General features: G+C 35.1%; 5 protein-coding genes across 5 annotated transcripts in view; 2 read left to right on the forward strand and 3 right to left on the reverse strand.

Annotated features, from left to right (window-relative positions):
• Positions 1-18,279, reverse strand: part of LOC129939506 (Golgi SNAP receptor complex member 1) — a 261,115-nt gene that overhangs the window by 70,084 nt on the left and 172,752 nt on the right. The gene's annotated exons all lie outside the window — the stretch shown is intronic.
• Positions 1,031-2,936, forward strand: LOC129939501 (spindle assembly abnormal protein 6 homolog). The gene is made up of 6 exons (XM_056047534.1): positions 1,031-1,301; positions 1,367-1,687; positions 1,754-2,052; positions 2,116-2,323; positions 2,403-2,736; positions 2,800-2,936. The coding sequence occupies exons 1-6, from the start codon at positions 1,116-1,118 to the stop codon at positions 2,871-2,873; spliced, it is 1,422 nt and encodes a 473-aa protein (XP_055903509.1). The 5' UTR covers positions 1,031-1,115; the 3' UTR covers positions 2,874-2,936.
• On the reverse strand, positions 3,095-3,812 carry LOC129939512 (coiled-coil domain-containing protein 12). Its single transcript, XM_056047546.1, has 2 exons — positions 3,571-3,812; positions 3,095-3,503 (listed from the first exon to the last, which is right to left on the reverse strand). Exons 1-2 carry the CDS (start codon positions 3,705-3,707, stop codon positions 3,173-3,175), a joined length of 468 nt encoding a protein of 155 aa, XP_055903521.1. The 5' UTR covers positions 3,708-3,812; the 3' UTR covers positions 3,095-3,172.
• LOC129939084 (uncharacterized) lies at positions 4,331-9,855 on the reverse strand. The gene is made up of 2 exons (XM_056046957.1): positions 9,328-9,855; positions 4,331-9,223 (listed from the first exon to the last, which is right to left on the reverse strand). Exons 1-2 carry the CDS (start codon positions 9,853-9,855, stop codon positions 4,331-4,333), a joined length of 5,421 nt encoding a protein of 1,806 aa, XP_055902932.1.
• On the forward strand, positions 12,928-15,018 carry LOC129939502 (uncharacterized). The gene is made up of 6 exons (XM_056047535.1): positions 12,928-13,374; positions 13,445-13,720; positions 13,787-13,927; positions 14,003-14,130; positions 14,196-14,326; positions 14,398-15,018. Exons 1-6 carry the CDS (start codon positions 13,153-13,155, stop codon positions 14,814-14,816), a joined length of 1,317 nt encoding a protein of 438 aa, XP_055903510.1. The 5' UTR covers positions 12,928-13,152; the 3' UTR covers positions 14,817-15,018.

Genomic DNA, 18,279 nt, shown 5'->3' on the forward strand with positions numbered 1-18,279 from the left:
TTCCTTATATAGTAAAAACACATTCAAAGTCGAAAACTATCTCACTATTGTGAGGAAAATATTGCAATTTTTTGCATGAACGAATTAAAAGGAAATTTTAATGAAATTCTTGAAAAAGGCAAAACAAAACGTAAGAAAGTTAAAAATGAAGAAGAAATGTAAAGTACAAACATTCTATGATAAACATGAACATGTTTTTCTTCGCTATAATCTTCATCCGATTTCCTATAAACACACATGGTATCCCCACTATTGCCCTGAAGAGCTGTTCTTCAACGCTGGCAACCACTGTGTAAGATTTTTCATCTCTTTACTCTTTAAGTTTCGTTTCGAGTGGATGGAAATAAGAATTTGTCCAGCCCTTCGTTGAAAGCCAGCTGGTGAGCTCATGGTTCACCTCACCGAACAGTGGTGAAAATCTTTATGTTCAGGAAAAAAAGGTTATTACACTTGATATTTTAAAAGCACTTGATAGGGTTTGGCCGAGATTTAAGGCAAATGATTCAAAATAAATCATGAGGTGTTTCCACTGAAGAAAAGGACATTAATTTGAAGTATGGTTAATGCCATAACAACCAAACGTTAAATTATTCTCCTTTCGAAAAAATAATATGAAATTTGTATTGATTTTATTGATTGATAATTTAATATATTTTTAATTATGAAGTGTTAATTTCTTTTAAAAAAAATGAGTGGCGGTATCTTAAAACTTTTAGTATCTCGTCAATTGATTATTCTCAACAATTTGAAAGTGGTAATAGGTGCTTTGGACAGGAGAATTCACTTTTCATGGAGATACATGAAATGTGTCTTTCCTTCTGATCGTGCTGTTATCTACAAGACTTATAAACGTCAGCATTTTTGTACATCCCTCTCTCTCTGTCTAACTAGTCTGATATTATTATCTTTCATCCTCTTCGTCTGCAGACTACAAAGTGCAGATACATGTGAGTCCACCATTAATCTGAATACTATACTGCAAGATATAAACGCATAACAAATATACAATGTCACGTAAAGCAAAGGAACACACAACGTAATCCCGTAGCCGTAAAATGTCAATTTTGGAAAAAACTTCAAACTCGAATTTAAAAAAGAAATAATCAAACAACAAAATGTTTTCGTTTAATTATCCGGCAAATAATTCTGAGGATGATTTTTTTTCAAACATAAATTACATGAAAAATATCGAAAATATAATTCCTAATTGTGAACTAGCAATCAACATTCGTTCCAACGGAATATCAACAAAAAAACAATGTTTTGTTTATGCCGAAAAAATTGATTTCAAAGGATTAATTGTAATTAATTAAATTTTCATTTTAATAATAAACCAATGATTTAATCAAATGTATTTTGTTCTTAGCAATTAAGACTAGCCGAAAAGGCGGATCATCGAAAAATGTACATCTCCAATGTGGACACAAATTCTTTTAATCAACTTAAGCAAGATCAATCGTTGCATGTTACATTTTCTGGATTTGTAGAGAATCTTATTAAGATCCTACAAGATTGTCAACGTGGAAATCTAGAGGTGGACTTAATCTATAACCGAGAACAACAAATGACCCTGCAATTCTATGAAATGCGTTCATTTAAAAACCTCGTCCATTTGTGTTTACCCATAAAACCTGCTCCATCCAATATGATACTTTTCTATATGAATAATGTTTTACATAATTTACAGGTAAGCATGCTCTAGGATGTTATAAGTAGTTTTCTGTACTCATCTTGATCATTTTCTGGTTTTCAGAAGAAGAATGCCTCCATGGAGAGCAGTATGCAATGTATGCAACACGAAATGAACACCCATTTAAGTCGCATGTCTCAACTTGAAGTTGAAAATAGTAAATTGAGGGAATCTCTGTTAGAAAACAGCAAAGCCATGACAAATCGACATCAAGAAGAGATTCTACGAATGCAAGAAGCCCTGAAAAAATCATCAGACCACAGACACTCGGACAACGAACGACATATGATGGCAATGTCAGCACTCCAGGCACAACTTGACAAAGCCCTGCAAGACAAAGCTAATTTACATTCTGAAAAGTGGTAAGAATCATTTTATAGTTCGTTCTTTCAATAAAGTAATCGTAAATTTAATAACAATTTCAGCCAAGAAACAAAAAAATGTGATCATTTGCGAGATGAAATCAGTTCCCTTAAGTCCTCACTGTCGTCCATGAAAGATCAAAATGAAAAACTCGTTTCTGACATTGCAGCCCTAAGGAATATAGAAAGAAAGAATGAGATGCATTGGAGCGACTCTAGAAAGCACATTCATGAGTTGCAGGACAAAATCAAGAAATATGATAAACTCCAGGTATTTATGTTCTTTCATTTACTTAACTTTCCTTCAAATCTTAAAAACATTTACCCCAAAATGTAACACACAAAATTAGTCTGATTTGATAGCTGAACTAGAAGCTGAGAAAAAAATATGTCAGACTAAGCGCCAAGCTCTGGAAATGGCCACCGAGGAAATATCGAAGGCAAACGAAATCATTGCCAAACAAGGTCAGGAAATTGTGAAAAACAAAAAGACCATAAGTTTGCGTACTGAAGTGGCATTGCAACAAGAAAAAGCAATCAGAGAGAAAGACAAACAACTAATTATCCAAAACGAAAAAATCGAAGGTCTACAGCGAGCAATAGAGAGCCTTAGACAGGACATTCCAATGCAATTAGAATCAATGAAGCAATTCGCCGACACCCTAGAGAATAAATATAGTGAACGTATGATTTGTTAAAATTATTAATAATTTTAATTTTGTTGTAAAGCTTTTTTCGTTTTTGCAGAAATTACAGCTCTTAATCAAAAGCTTTCTTCAGTGAGCAAGGACAGAGTTAGTGGCAGAATGACGATACGATAGGACATGCAATTTTATATTTAATTTTTCTTATTGTTTATTGTAGAATAAAATCTGTTTACAGAAGTAAGGATTTTTGTTTATTACTTTCTGTTAATATTGTTCTCTTTTAGGGAACATCAAGAACCTACGTTGAGTCTGGGAAGGGTTTATAATCATTCACGCGGTACCTTAGAATTATCTCGTCATCACTGTCAGTGATTCAAAAAAATAACAGAGTAACATATTTGTACAGAAAGTCTTTATAAAATAATTTGCATTAAAAATTGATTAACCAGAAGTAAACAAACCCCTACATAAATTTAATCTGAAGGCTTAGCTTCAATCGCTGCCCCAACATTAACTACTTGTGAAAGATCAAGGTTCTTCTTGAGTCTCTCTCGAATCAATTCGGCTATGGCTTTCTGGGTGCGTCTTTCTAGTTTTTCTAGCTTCTTGGCGACATCACGTTTAAGATCCCAATCTGGCTTGCGTGGTGCTAAATTTGCTATATCAATTTCGTCGATGACATTTGGAGTTTTGAGTAATTCCAATTGTGATTCGACTTCCTTTTCAATTTCGCCAGTTGGTCCTTGTTCGAGAACTATATCGGTGATATTTTCATCTTGAGGTTTGTAACTACGAAAGATTGGTCTGCAAATATTTTAAAGGAAAAGATGAGAATATTTTTAAACTTTTGATGGGAAAAGAAACAAATTACTTGGGAAGTTCGTTAGCCTCGTTTGGGGAATTTTCGTTTTGATCTGCTAGATTTCTTAATTGTTTTAAGCGTTCTTTTCTCTTGAGGGATTCTTCTGTTAGGGTACCAATTTTCTTTTGATTTTTATTTGTGTCCATTTCAATAAATAATTATTTAAACTTAATTAAAAAAGAGTTTAATAGTTTTAAAATATATTGTTTACAACACACTTTTTGATAAAATAACTAAACGTCAAAATTCAGGTTATGACAGTTGGTGCATAGGACTGTTCAATTACCTAGCAGTTTCTTAAGTCTGAGTTCGCATTATATGATTGTATTATCTCATTTTTAAATTCAGTACTCTCATGATGGTTAAAAAGCGAGAAAACAAGATGAGGTATCAAAAATAATCGCTTTAAAAGAGATAGTGTTGCTTCACCGCACATTAACCAAAATATAAATATCTTTTAAATCAAGTTTCAAATTAGATTTTATTTAAATTGGTATTTTACCTTATGCGGATGCGCAACAATTATACAATTCCAAATAAATTTTTATATAAAAAAAAGGCGCAAATTCAACTTTACTGAAAGGCTTATAGGTTAAAATTAAAATGAATGACATATTATACTTAAACGTTAGTACTCTTTCATTAGAAAGAGACGAAAGTATTTTAATGAGAATAAGTCTAGACGTGACAATAAGTTCCCACTTTATAAAAAGAGGTATTATTGATTTTAAGTATGAGGCTGGCTGACATTCCGGGGGCCGTCTGAGCACTAGGGTGAAGACAAAATATCAAGCACAGCGAGCCGACCAACTGCTCTCTTCTGCTTTATAATTCCATTTGATATTCGCACATCACAGGTTCGGACAACTCCATCAGGGCCTGGATACACTTTAGTTACTTCTCCCATTTTCCATGATGATCTTATTTCGTTTGGCTCCACCAAGATGACAATACTACCTTCAACAACTGGTTTTACATTCTTGTGCCACTTAGTTCGCCTTGTTATTTCAGGTAAGTATTCTAGATACCATCGTTTGGAGAACTCTGCCATCAAATGTTGCGACCTTCGACTGTACAACTTACTATTTATATCACTGTCATAGAAAATTCCGGGGGCCGTAACATCTCTGTCATCATCACCAAAGAGCATGGAATTCGGTGTTAGTGGTTTAGGATCGTCAGGGTCCACTGGAATATGTGTGAGCGGTCGCCGATTGATCTGTCCCTGGGCTTCAATGAGAGCATTTCGAAGGACATCTTCTCTTGGTACAACTCCTCGTAAAATAAAATCAACAGTGTTTTTTATAGACTGAATTAGCCTCTCCCACGCACCACCCATCCATGGTGAATACGCAGGAATGAATCGCCACACTATACCCTCATACTTTGCTGAGTACTCACAAAGAGCTGCTTTCATCTCCTTGGCATCCTTTTCTAGTAGATTTTTTGTACCGACAAAGTTTAGTCCATTATCACTGTACAAAAATTTAGTAACAACTCGGTTAACTAAGAACCGGCGGACTGCCATAGTACATTGGTCCAAAGACAGGTCATTTAAAAGCTCAATTTGAACTGCCCTAAACGTTAGGCAGGTGAAGATCATTCCATATCTCTTTACAGTTCCTCTTCCAAATCTCACAAGCAGCGGACCAAAGCAATCTACCCCAACGTGTGTAAATGGCCTTGAATCAAAGGATACACGAGCGACTGGAAGTTGGCCCATCAACGGCATTTGTGGCTTAGCTCTGATAAGTTTACACATATTGCAGCGGGTTTTGATTCTTTGAACTACAGTCCTAATACTTATAATCCATGCTCTCTCCCGTATATCTGAAATGATTCCAGCTGTTCCAGTGTGAAAATTGCGATCGTGATGATATTGCACAAATATGTCGATAAGAGGATGGTTTTTCGGCAGAATCGCGGGATTTCGAGAGGCATATGAAATAAGCGCCTTTTGAGCTCTAGAACTCATGCGAATAGTACCTTCAGAATCCAGGAATGGAGAATAATTGTATAGCGAGCTCGATTTCTCAACTGTTTTGCTCTTACTCAGAGAATTGAATTCAGGCAAAAAGGCATCTTGCTGAACTTTTCTAAACAGCCAGTGTTCTGCTCGTTTATATTCAGATGGTGTAACGAAACGTTCTTTTTCTATATCTTTTTTAAAATAAAAGTCTTTAGCACGCAGTAAAAATGCAATCGTTCTCACTGAAGAACCCCAATTCGCTTGAAACCTTGGTTTTAACTGGTCGTAAACGAGGAAGGAAATTCTTGATGTGCTTGTATGAACCATAACGCTAGTATCTGCTTCGCTGAAGACGGCTTCTACGTTTTTCGATTGGCTAGATTTAATTGGCCATAACTCAAAGGGTTCTCTTAGAAAATCAGGTCCCTTAAACCACCTGGACTCGTAATTCCCCATACGAGGATCGGACCATTTTGTGCCATCATCCGCTACGTTGTCTTCAGAGCTAATGTGATACCATTGTCGAGGTGAAGTTGAATCTAAGATCTCTCCGATTCTAACGGCAACAAATGTGGGGAACTTATATTCTGCAGAACTTATCCAGGAGAGTACTGTTTTTGAGTCCGAGAGGAAGAGAACTTCACGAAACGATATTGAATGAGAAGTTCTTATAGTCAGGGCTAGACGAGTTCCAAGAACTGCGGCTTGCAATTCCAAACGTGGAACCGACAACTTCTTCAATGGCGCAACCTTTGCTTTAGCCATAACCAGAGAAACTTCAACGGCATCATCTTTTTGAAAACGCAAGTATGCAACCGCAGCGAAGGCTTTTTCTGAAGCATCCACGAAGACTACAAGACTGGGCTCTGAAATGCTAGGAGACCATGAAACATACAAGCGTGGAATTTTCAGTTTTTCAATGCTTATCAACTCATTGATGAATTCTTTCCATTGTTCTCTTAGATGATTTGAGATTGGTTCATCCCAGTTAGAACCTTCCCTCCAAACTTCTTGAAGAATTATCCTGCCTCGGATAATATAATGAGAAATAAGTCCCAGTGGATCGAAAATACGCATGATAGTTTTAAGAATTTCACGTTTAGATATTGAGCTGTCTGAAGTTAACATCTTCTTTAACAAACCATCATCTGAGATCCTATAAGTAAAAAGATCGAAATTAGGAAGCCAATACAAACCCAAAATTTTTGTTATGTGACTGTCAGATTCGTTCGGATCTATGCTAATCAATTTAGCATTAACATTTTTCTCTGGAACTTGCTTCAAAAAATCCAAACAATTTGACTGGACGTTTACCAACTCGAAACCCATCGACTTGCAAATTTGAATGGCATCTTTTGTGACCGATAAGGCTTGTTCCACGGTATCATGGCTGTTGAAGTAATCGTCAACATAGGTCCGGTTAACTAAACCATCTACGGCATCTGGGAATACATGCTTGAACTTGTTAACATGAAAGTTTTTAACAAATTGGGCACACACAGGAGAACACCTAGGGCCAAACATCATCACTTCCATGATATAAACTATGGGCTTCTTGGTTGTATCTCCATCCCTCCAGAGAATGCGCTGACAATGCTGATCTTCTGGTTTTATTCTAATCTGGTGAAACATTTCCTTGACGTCAGCATTCACTGCTACCTTGCGTTCTCGAAGCTTGAAAATACCGGCGTGAAGAGACACTATGTTGTCAGGACCCTTGAGTAAATGAGAATTTAAAGAGACCCCACACACCTCTGCTGCAAAATCAGCCACATCTCTGGGTTTTGGAGGGCTCTTGTTCGGATTTTCAACGATGAAAGTAGGCGCGTACCAAACTCGGGGCCATTCTTTTTTAAGCTCGTCCGCAGTGGCAATCCTCGCATAGCCCTTGGTTAACAGACTGAGCATATGATTGTTTTTCCACTCTAAGAGGTGTGGTTTTTTCTTCAACGACTTCTCCAATAAAATAAGTCTACTAAACGCCATTGAGAAACTATCTGGCAGCTTCACATCATCAGCATCCCATAACAAACCAATTTCATACCGATTGTTGACATACTTGATCGTACTCTCCATGATGCTCAGAGCACGACCTGTCTCTTTACTAATCAAATCACCCTTCGGCGCCATAACACCAAATTCCTCCGTTGTAAAATGACGTTTCACTAATTCGTGGAGTTCATCTTCGGATTTGATGGCGTCATGAAACAAAACTTGCATAGCCGGCCTTGAAACATCATGAAAACAGGTTGCTCTAATCGTGGGAGCAGACTTACCATAAACTATCCACCCCAGTAGAGTTTTTAAGGCACATGGTTCTTCATCATTGCCGTGTCTCTGGCCATGGCCCAAAAGGAACTTCGCATGATCTAACCCTACCAAAATCTTAGGCTTAGCCTCGATTAGGTCTGAAAGCGGGAGACCACGAAGATGTGGATACTGTTCTTTTAATTGGGCAGTATTAGTAGACTGCATTGGAAGCTCCAATCCTTTCACTGTATACACATTTCTCAAAAGGTGGCGTTTTTTGTTTCGAACACTCGAAACCGCTAAAGTAGTTCTAATTGAATCTTCATTTCTAGATACCCCTTTCGTCCACTGGAGAGTTAGGTTTTCGGGTTGGCCTTCGAGTCCAAGCTCATCGAACAAATCTTTTTCCATCATAGTTAAAGATGACCCATCATCCAGAAATGCAAAGGTGTCAATAACCTTTTCGTTTATCCCATAAAGTCGTATAGGTACCACCTTAAACATCACGGGCATCTCAGAACTTATATGGTTTGAATTAAACTTGGAATTAGGAATATATGGAACGGCCGACACATTTAACTCTTTAGTATGCTGAACGGGCGACTGATGTAGAAGAGGATGATGACGACCGGAGCATCCGGATATACCACAAGTCTTCTTCTTAGAACACGACTTCCAATCATGTTGGGCTGGGTCCAAACAACGAAAACATATTTTTTGCTCTCTTGCAAATGATAATCTTGATTCTGGCGACAACAACTTAAATTCTGCACAATCAATAAGAGTATGTTCTTTGCCTTCACATTTAGCGCAAGGAACCTTTGAAACTGCGGATGTTTGTAATGGCTGATGAGTCAACACTCGATTTGTAGTTTTCTGTCCCAGCTGTGTCCTTTTTGGAGCAGAGGTTTCCAAAGGCTTCACTAACTCCGGTGGCAAATCAATAACTTTCTGCATAAGGAAATTTGCAAGATCCTCTATTGATGTTCGAGGGTTTGACACTTGCCTTTTTCGCCAATCCTGATAAAGTCCTGCGCCTAATTTGCAAGACAGGTCAGTCAACACATACCCATTTGTCAGGTCATCAATTCTGTTCATCGACTTCAAATCAGCAACAAATCCGTTCACTTTAACAGCCCATAAATGTAGATTTGGATCGCTTTTCGACTTGAAAGCCGGAAGCTTGAGAAGATCTGCCGTCAACCCATGAACCAAGACATCAGAACGTCCGAATATAACACGCAAAGAATCCATAATTGCCTCATCATCGGTTGAATATTTCAGACGATCACTGACCAGCTGATATGCTTCCCCTTTAAGAGCTTTACGAAGCCGAGCAACATTTTCTTTTGCATTGTACTTCCCTTCAATGGTCGTCGATCTGAAAACTTCCTCGAAATAAGGCCATTCCCGCTTATTACTTCCAGAAAATGTTGGCAACTCCTGCACGTTGCTTCTATTTAGAATAGTGAGCAAACTCGCCATATCGGAATGATGGATTGAAGAATCTTGAAAGCAATCTTGATGAGTATGAGTGGCAGTATTACGAATTGGTGTAGATTGACGTGGTTGAGTGGCATTTTTAACAGCGACTGATGATTGGCTTGAATTCGTTTAATCATTTCTAATCTTTCATCTGAAAGTGGCTTGGCGACTGATGATGCTGGAGGGTCTAGTGGTTTGCTTGGAAGTGAAGAAATTGCCATCTTCCTTTTCATTTCTTCTAATTCGTTCTTTAAAGAAAGAAGTTCTGCATCCTTTTGAGCAGCGGCTGCTTGAGCCACTGCAGCAGCTTCCAACAGCAAATCTACTGTAGCAACTTCCTCTGGTTCTTTGTCCTTTTGTACATTACTTTCTTTATTAACCTCTTCACTAAGAGCTTCTTCTGGTTCGTCTTCCCTAAAAACGCAATCACTTTTCTTGCAATACCATGGATCGGCAGTGGAGAATAAGTCCTGGTTAAACTTGGCACAAGCATAATGCCACCATCGCTTACAATTCTCACATGAAACCATCTCTGCCGAGTCTGGCAAACGACAAGACTTCTTAGTGCAACTATGTTCCGTCTGACTCATCTTAGTGAAGTTCTTCAGTTTTTCCAATTTAAATAAAATAATGTTGCTTCACCGCACATTAACCAAAATATAAATATCTTTTAAATCAAGTTTCAAATTAGATTTTATTTAAATTGGTATTTTACCTTATGCGGATGCGCAACAATTATACAATTCCAAATAAATTTTTATATAAAAAAAAGGCGCAAATTCAACTTTACTGAAAGGCTTATAGGTTAAAATTAAAATGAATGACATATTATACTTAAACGTTAGTACTCTTTCATTAGAAAGAGACGAAAGTATTTTAATGAGAATAAGTCTAGACGTGACAATAAGTTCCCACTTTATAAAAAGAGGTATTATTGATTTTAAGTATGAGGCTGGCTGACAGATAGAGAATATAAAAAGATGTCAAATTATCCCACAATAAATATTAAGGATTTTCTCATTTACAAATTGAGTAAAATATAACTTTAAAGACTTTTCACACCAAACCCAAAACCGGGTGTTCGGAAAAAAGTTTTCGAAAATCCGAAAATCGTTTACACCGAACATTTACAAGTTTTTATTTGACTTTTAAATTTTCTTAACACCGACTCTCAAATTTTGTATTGATGAAAAAATTTGTGAGTAAAAAGTTTTCTTCTTTTCAAATTATTTGTGAAAATAAAATGAATTCTAACCAATTCTAATTGATTTAAAGTCGATAATCCTTTCCTATGCTATGATAAAGCAGCATATCAGCGCAGATAAGGCCGTAACACTAGCTCGTCTCGAAGAAGAGTTTTAACTGAAGTACTGGGGACGGGTGGAATGGGCTCACGACATGAACCAACAAGAACTAAAAGCTTGATTGGCTGCAGCTATCCTCTTTGTTCACTTCAACCGGTCCGAACAATGTTGGAGTTGCTTATGTGCGCGGTGTTTGGGCAACTCGAAAGAGTTTTGGAGTTGCTTATGAGCGCGGCGTTTGGGCAACTCGAAATAGTTGCATGTGCGCGCCTAGCCTAAAAGTTCATTTTATTTAAAACCTTTTCTTCTTCTTTTACAACAAATTCAATCCAAAATACTGAACTTATGACTATTGTTTCTGTTAGCCAAATGTGCATTCAGAATCGCCATATATTGTGGCCGTCTGAGCAACGTGCAGGTGGGGTTGAGAAGATTCTAAACGATTTCGTAAAGGTCCTTATAGCCGGATCAGAAAAGGTCAATTCTTAGTTCCAGATTCGTACCAAAATTACATCCATACAAAGCTATCACTGCAGCTGTTATGATTTGCTGAAAATTCTCCTTGACTATGTATCTCTTTGGCTTTTTCCTTTGAGGACCCATCTGGCTTGTCCAAAGGACTGAGGATCTTCTTGATATTGGCATAGCTGTCCATCAAGGGGTAATAGCCCACTGTTGTGGATTGTTTTTGGAATGTTTTGGCCCAAATTTTACTAGCCCGCTGCGACTTAGCCTCCGGAAAGTCTTTTTCCAGTTATTAAATAAAAAACAAAAACAATAATTCTTCTTTTGCAAGGAAATTGTATAAATAATATAACTTACCAAGACCAAATTTATTTCAAAATGAAATATTTGTTTTGATAGCAGTAATCAGCTGTTTTGCTTACATTAATTTGAGCGCTGAATGTTTTAAAAGGTTTGCTTGTTTAGTTTAACTTTGAATCGCTACTCGTTTTCGAGAGGTTTTCATATTAAATTTGTGGTTTACCGAAAATGTATGGGAAAACATGAGTTTTCGATGCAGGTTTTCGGCCAAAACCGATAATTTCGAGTAAACCGGGCTTTGGACTTGGCGTGAAAAGCCTATTTTACAAAAGTACACAGCAATTCGTACATTTGTAGCTGTATTTCCTCTAAGACCTTGTCTTTCAAGTTTTTAAAGAAAAAAATCTTGAAACACAAGATCTCGGTAGCTAATTGTGATTAGGTTTTTAATAAATAACATGGTAAATAAACTTTTCTGCCGAATTTCGATTATTCCGTTATTACTGTGTATTGGCGCGGTTTAAATTCATAATTTTTGAAATATCCCAATTTTTTTTACAAAAAAAACATGACGTTTTGATTTTTGAAATATTGTACAATGATTTAATTAGCATCTTTATTTTTGGCTCTGATGAAATCTCTGAGCACATTATGACCCACCGTATTTATAAAGAAAACATAGAAAACTACACAACGGAATACAAATATTCCGGACTGAAATGGAACGGTAGGCAACTGCCTTTAGTTTTAGTTTTTGAAATTCTTATTCCATGGTGTAGTTTTCCTAAACACGGGAGCTGAAATAACTTATTTTATGTATATTTTCTTTATAAATACGGTGGTATTAGTATAGCCTTTACACATATTTATGAAACACACTTGAGCACCAAAGTGTCATTTGAAAATCTTTTAACTCATTTTTCCAATTTTTGTTTCCTTGACTAGCGACTGTCTTCGAAATCAATTTTGAGTTTTTAGTTCAAATTATCAAAAAATAAGTGAAGCTGGCTTGTATCAGAGCAAATTGATCGAGAACTAAAAATTTTATCCTCTTTTATATCTAAGCTAAAAAAGACAGATTTTTTAAGATTTCGTGATAATATTTTCAATGAATTTGGAATGAGTTTTGGACATTTTAAATATGGTGGAAATACTCAAAACTGACATTTGACTTCCTCCACAACCTACTTTATGAATTCTGTAATCAATGAGATACATTTAGTAAAAACAGAAATGATTTAAAAAAAGTTTACTTTGCATTTCCCTTCTTGTAACCTCAAGATTAGAGCACAATTAAATAAAAACTTTTAGGTCACATTTTTAAATTAAACACAAACTAACTATGTTTTATAATTCTAGGTAACTGTACTTTTAATAAAATAAAGTTTTCTCAAAAACTTTATGCCTATTTTGATACTTATAACATTCCTTTTTGCAAGACGATTTCAATGTAGCAAAACCGCTTTATGAGTCTATAGTTTATCCATTATGAACACATCCTTTTCATAAGTGTTATACCAAAAATGACAGCACTTTTAATTTTGTGTCTGTTTAGAAATTGTGAAAGTCATGTTTTGCCCGTTGAACAGTTGACAGCTTTAAAAATTTGCAATGAATTTCATCTTTCTAAACAAACATAAATCCCATTTAAAATACAACTAAAAACCAAGTCTACCTCTGCTCTGCAATAAGTGAGAAGTTAAAGGCCAATTTATAAAATTTGAATTAGGGGATTTCCTCGGGATAAAACGACTAACTTATAAAACCCGCGGTTTTCATAGATGTGCAAAACAACCATAGAAAATATAGATCGAAATCATGTTTATCTGGGCGATATTTATTCTATCGGGATTATTATCCCGACCAATTGTTGCTAATGATGATGTTTGGCTGGAGCCAAATGCATGGGAGATTCATTCACCATCCCTAAACACCTGCCCAGTCTGTGAAACTATTCCCAATATCGATGCGGAGAATTCCATTACAACAATGTATTACAGAGGAATGGTATCTCACCTTTTCAATAGGAATACATTGAAGGTAAACATTTTACATTTGTATTATTGCTGTCAAGCCCTTCAATGACGCAATTCTTGTGTTTTGATCATAGGTCAATCCTAAAACCGGCCATCTGGAGAGAACTATTACCTTAACCCTAACTACGGCACAATTGAAAATTATTGAAAATTCTTCTGATATACGAGATTTCAACACTGCGGTAATGGCAGTCCTCAAAGGCGCCAAGGAACCGATTAAAGAACAACTAACAACAAGTCAAACAAACAATGAAAGTTCATTTGGTCTACGGCAAATTTGTGAATTTATTTTTTCTATTATGGTTTATGTTTTTAAGTTATTTTCGAATATTATCGTTCATAGTTCTGAGGTTAGCAATTATCAAGAGGCTATGTATGTTGTAGCTTTGAGATTATGATTTTAATGTATTTTTTAGACTCGCTTTGTGATGGTTGTTTGTGCAGTGGTTATGGCGATATGGTTTGTTCATAGACGTTATAATAAGAACCTGATCTTTTTAATTATAGCCTCCTTGATAATATTTGGATACATCATCAGTTACATAGACTGCAACAGGGTAAGTACCTTTCACTTTTCACGAAACGAACCTATAAAAAAAAAATCTTTCAACTGTACATATTTGCTCATCCAGAAACTTGAAGCTGAAAGTGTTATTGAATTTATCAAGGAGACTGAACCGGATAAACCAAGATTCTTTTCGAAATTGCTTGGCACATTTTTTGACCAATCGGAAAAGGACAAGAAAATTAACAGAATCATGTACGATAATTTGAACCCGACGACATTGTTGTTGGATATAAAGTTAATATTATTATTATTTCCAGAAATCAATCAAAAGTCAAACTTCCTTTCTGCAGACCAGATGAGGTAGCGATTATGTATTTCAACAATATGTTTTTCAGTCAGTTGCAAGTCACAGTTGAAAAAATAATCGAATCCATGGAAAAAATACGAAGTAATTTAAATTGTGTTTTCTTATTTTATGGTTTTTTAAAATTATTTTTTATTTTTTTCTTTGCTTTACAGATACAGTTCCATTTCCCTTTAATTATATGGGAATGATTGCTTTGCCGTTTCTCTTCGTATCCATTTTACCATTGCTTTTCCAAAACATATTCAATCCAAGTTCGTGGTACAAGGTTCTCCGAGATCCTAAACCAAACCATTGCAATACGGACGAAATGGGTAACAATAATGCCCATCATGGAGATCGTCTAACCGGGAAAAACCTTGAAATATTATTGAAAGTTTTGAAAGCTAAAACAGAAATTGAAGAGAAGCCTCAAAATTCAGCAGTTGAGGATGTGAAGGATCTTCCGCAAGCCATAGCTCCAAAACTCGATGACAGTTCCAGTGCAGAAGAAACAAACACAGATGGAAACAAATCGGTTGTTCGAATTGAGGATGTTTTAGAAGAAAATGAGAAATCTAAAAAAGAAAGCTAAAAGTATTTTGTTTTTATAACTAATGTGCTATCGTTTTAGATTTTTTAGTAGTATCTATCTTATCTTGTATGTTTTTGATATTGTGTTTTAATTTATATATTTATAATGTTAAGTTCATTACTCAAAGCATTGTTGAAATGTATTTTTACAAACAAATTGTTTTTTTTTTTTAAATTAAACTGAAATTATATTGCGAAATTGATTTGATTTGTTAAACTTGTTTTTCATGAAAATGACAAGGTTTCAGTTCAGATGTTTTATCGGTAAACATTGGGACAGGTCTTAGCATAAAAAGTTTATAGAATTCATTGACTTCTCAATTAAAATTCTTAGATTCATGCAAAATTTCATAACCAAAATTTAGAAGCATTTATTTTGTGTATAGTTGGTGTCATACCTGAATAAATATTATGCGTGGGTCAATTACGTTAATCAATACAATTTGTATCTGTATAAGAGTACGTATACGCCTGAGTGTATTAAACTTAATTTAGATTGTAGCAAAACCTTTCATTTGAAATAAGTCCCACCTAATGTTCAGAATTGACGAATATAAAATGTATGAATAGAGGTGTAGGGATCGGATCGCTTTTTTCTGAAACGGCGATGTTCAAAATTGGAGTTCCACGTATCGGGAAGATTTTCCTCTCAAATATTTTAAGCTTTTGTATATTTGATTAGCAATAATAGAAAAACTCAAAATTTCATCAACGTTATAATAACTTTAATTTATTGTACTTTAACAAAACTATTTCTATTATCGATCAAGCCAAAATTTACTTTCAATAGCTAGTATGACAAAATTTAAATAGAGAAGATGAGCTGTTAACTTTTGTTGGTGGTTGCTGGCAAAAAGGGCGATCGATCGCGAAACAAGTGCTCTCGATGCATCATAGATTTTTCCAAACATACAAAATTCTATGTATAAAAAATTAACCTTGGAATAAGAAGTCTAAGCATAAAACATCTTACATGCAATCATATGAGGTGTGAAGATTAAAAGATTAAGTTGTTTGTTTTCTTAGAAGATTAAGAGATTAGCTTAAGAAAGTAAATACATAGGGTATAATATTCTATGTTTGACAATTGAATAATTTTAAGTTTTAAGTTAAGTTATTAAGTTTTAAGTTAAGTTATTAAGTTTTATGCGAGGCAAAATATAAATTAGCGAATAATATAAATAATAAATATCATTTCTGAACAATATTCGTTTTCTTTTTTTTATCAGGGAATGTATGCGATACTATCAAAGTTTTCCTTTTCAGACTGTCCATCTATCTTTGTATAATGATCACGTAGTTTTTATTATTAGTTGTTAGCAATTTGTTGATATAATGCGTGTAGTAATTCCATTGTGTTGTTGTACTTATTTAGCTGCAATTAATGGGAACTTACTGCCTTGGTTTAAATGCCTTAATAAAAGAAAATAGTAAATTTTGTGTATTACTGTTTTTTTTTTAAACTAAGATAACATGTTATGAGAAAGCTATATTGTATTAACTATTGCCAAACTATTTTGTGAAAAATAGTGACTGGCTTGATATTGTAAAAGATTTAAACGTTATCCCTGCTAACTATTCATTATATCTTCCCATTTGTGTCTTTTGTGAGTTTAAATCCCAACTTATTACTATTCAAGAACAAAACGATACCAGTTATTCAAAATTGCGCTGGATTGATAAAAAATATGTTATTTATAGACAAAATCTGAATCAACGTTCAATCGATCTTTCGGTATCGTTTGAAATACAATCGATGAATCAACTAAGTCTATTATTACAACCATAAGAGAGTCAAGTGTCACCTACTCAGTAAACAGAGGCATTTTTTACAAGTGCAGCTGGTATGATGATGCTTGTAGAAAAAGCAGAGGAATATCTTTTAAATGGTTGGAACTCTTTAGGAAAACTAACAACTCAGCCTTGAAATATCTTTATCTGCAGGCGAATAATACTTATAAAAACCTATGCCTCTATAAAAACAACAATTTGCGCAAAAACTAGCTCTTAACATGATTAAATGCAGGGATGCTAAAGAATTCTGGAAAAATTTACGAATTTTAGGTAACCGAAATAGATCGAATGTTTTTCCAATTAGTATCGACATGATGATCATATTTCGAAAAACTTACAAAAGTAGATTCTAACCAATCTTATGTTTTGCGTTACCTTTTATTTACATCGAAGAACTAGACTCTCCGTTCTCAATGGCAGAAATACTTTTTGCCTTAGAAAAAATAAAAAACAATAAGGCTTCGGGTTTAGATGGCATCCCAGCCCAGTTTTTGAAAAATGCCAGGTCACAATTTTTAGAACATATTATATTGTTCTTACTTAACCGAGTGTTCAAAAACGAAGAAATACCAAACAATTTCAAAGAGTCATCTATTTTAGCGATCTAAAAAAAGAGATCCTAATCTTCCCGAAAACTACAGAGGTATCTCTGTTCTCAATTCATTACGAAAACTGTTTACTCAGATGCTATATCTTAGACTTGTACCTTGGGTTGAAACAAACAACAAAATAAGTTGTTTTCAGGCTAGCTTTTGAGCTAAACTCTCTACAGTTGATCAAATGTTTACTCTAACTAATGTCGCTAAACGTTTTTTGGAGAAGAAAATTAATCTCTATGCTATTTTTGTAGATTTTAAAGCTGCCTTTGATACTTTAATTCTTTGATACTATTAACAGAAAACTATTACTTTTCAAACTAGCAGGTGTTGGATTATCAACAAAATTTTTAAGAATATATGAGAAACTTCTTTCAAATACAACAGCGGTAGTTTCTAATGGTAGAATCTCTTCGCAGCAATTTAAGACGGAAGTCGGTGTCCCCCAAGGTTGCATTTTGAGTCCTTTGCTCTTCTTACTTTTTATTAACGACGTATGAGACAGTGTTCCAGGGCGTGTATATTATCAGGTGGGTGAATACCCCAACCAACTTCGCGTGCGAAACTGGAGACAGCTAGCTAGGGACCAAGCTAGCTGGAGACGCATGTTGGTAGCGCCACCTTAAGTAAGTAAGTAAGAGTTGCAATCAAGAGATTAATTATAAAAAATGAGGATAAGGGTCGGAAACTAAACGGACCCCTGCGGCACACCAGCATTAATACTGTGAGTTTCACAATTTAATCCGTCTAAAACAACTTGTTTTGAATGGCTCAAAAAAAAACTTCTAATACAACGAAACAGTAGGTGCAGCATAACAAAAGTTAGATCGCGGAAGTAGAACGAAGTTCTGCAAGAATGTTTCTTATTGCAGTACTAAAGAAAAAAAACTAACCAAAAAGAGGACATCAGTTGAAAATGACTGTTAAAAATGGTGCATGGGTTAAAGGAATAAGAATGAGATTTTGACAAGCAAGTCAACTCTAGAGCAATTCTTCCTATCCTGAAGCAGGCTTACTTTGACAAACAATCTCTTTAAAAGATGCAATTAAAAAAAAACAGACGTATGTACCTAG

This window comes from Eupeodes corollae, chromosome 1, assembly GCF_945859685.1.
Source record: "Eupeodes corollae chromosome 1, idEupCoro1.1, whole genome shotgun sequence".
NCBI lineage: Eukaryota > Metazoa > Arthropoda > Insecta > Diptera > Syrphidae > Eupeodes > Eupeodes corollae.

Excerpts from the sequence above, each read along its gene's own strand:
- LOC129939084 (XM_056046957.1), bottom strand. The coding sequence starts at position 9,855 with ATGAGTCAGACGGAACATAGTTGCACTAAGAAGTCTTGTCGTTTGCCA. Across the intron at positions 9,224-9,327 it reads ACGTCAATCTACACCAATTC|GAGTTGCCAACATTTTCTGG; the intron begins GTAATACTGCCA and ends AGCAACGTGCAG.
- LOC129939502 (XM_056047535.1), top strand. The coding sequence starts at position 13,153 with ATGTTTATCTGGGCGATATTTATTCTATCGGGATTATTATCCCGACCA. Across the intron at positions 13,721-13,786 it reads TTATCGTTCATAGTTCTGAG|ACTCGCTTTGTGATGGTTGT; the intron begins GTTAGCAATTAT and ends TGTATTTTTTAG. Across the intron at positions 13,928-14,002 it reads GTTACATAGACTGCAACAGG|AAACTTGAAGCTGAAAGTGT; the intron begins GTAAGTACCTTT and ends TTGCTCATCCAG.
- LOC129939501 (XM_056047534.1), top strand. The coding sequence starts at position 1,116 with ATGTTTTCGTTTAATTATCCGGCAAATAATTCTGAGGATGATTTTTTT. Across the intron at positions 1,688-1,753 it reads ATGTTTTACATAATTTACAG|AAGAAGAATGCCTCCATGGA; the intron begins GTAAGCATGCTC and ends TCTGGTTTTCAG. Across the intron at positions 2,324-2,402 it reads AGAAATATGATAAACTCCAG|TCTGATTTGATAGCTGAACT; the intron begins GTATTTATGTTC and ends ACACAAAATTAG.
- LOC129939512 (XM_056047546.1), bottom strand. The coding sequence starts at position 3,707 with ATGGACACAAATAAAAATCAAAAGAAAATTGGTACCCTAACAGAAGAA. Across the intron at positions 3,504-3,570 it reads GAGGCTAACGAACTTCCCAA|ACCAATCTTTCGTAGTTACA; the intron begins GTAATTTGTTTC and ends AAATATTTGCAG.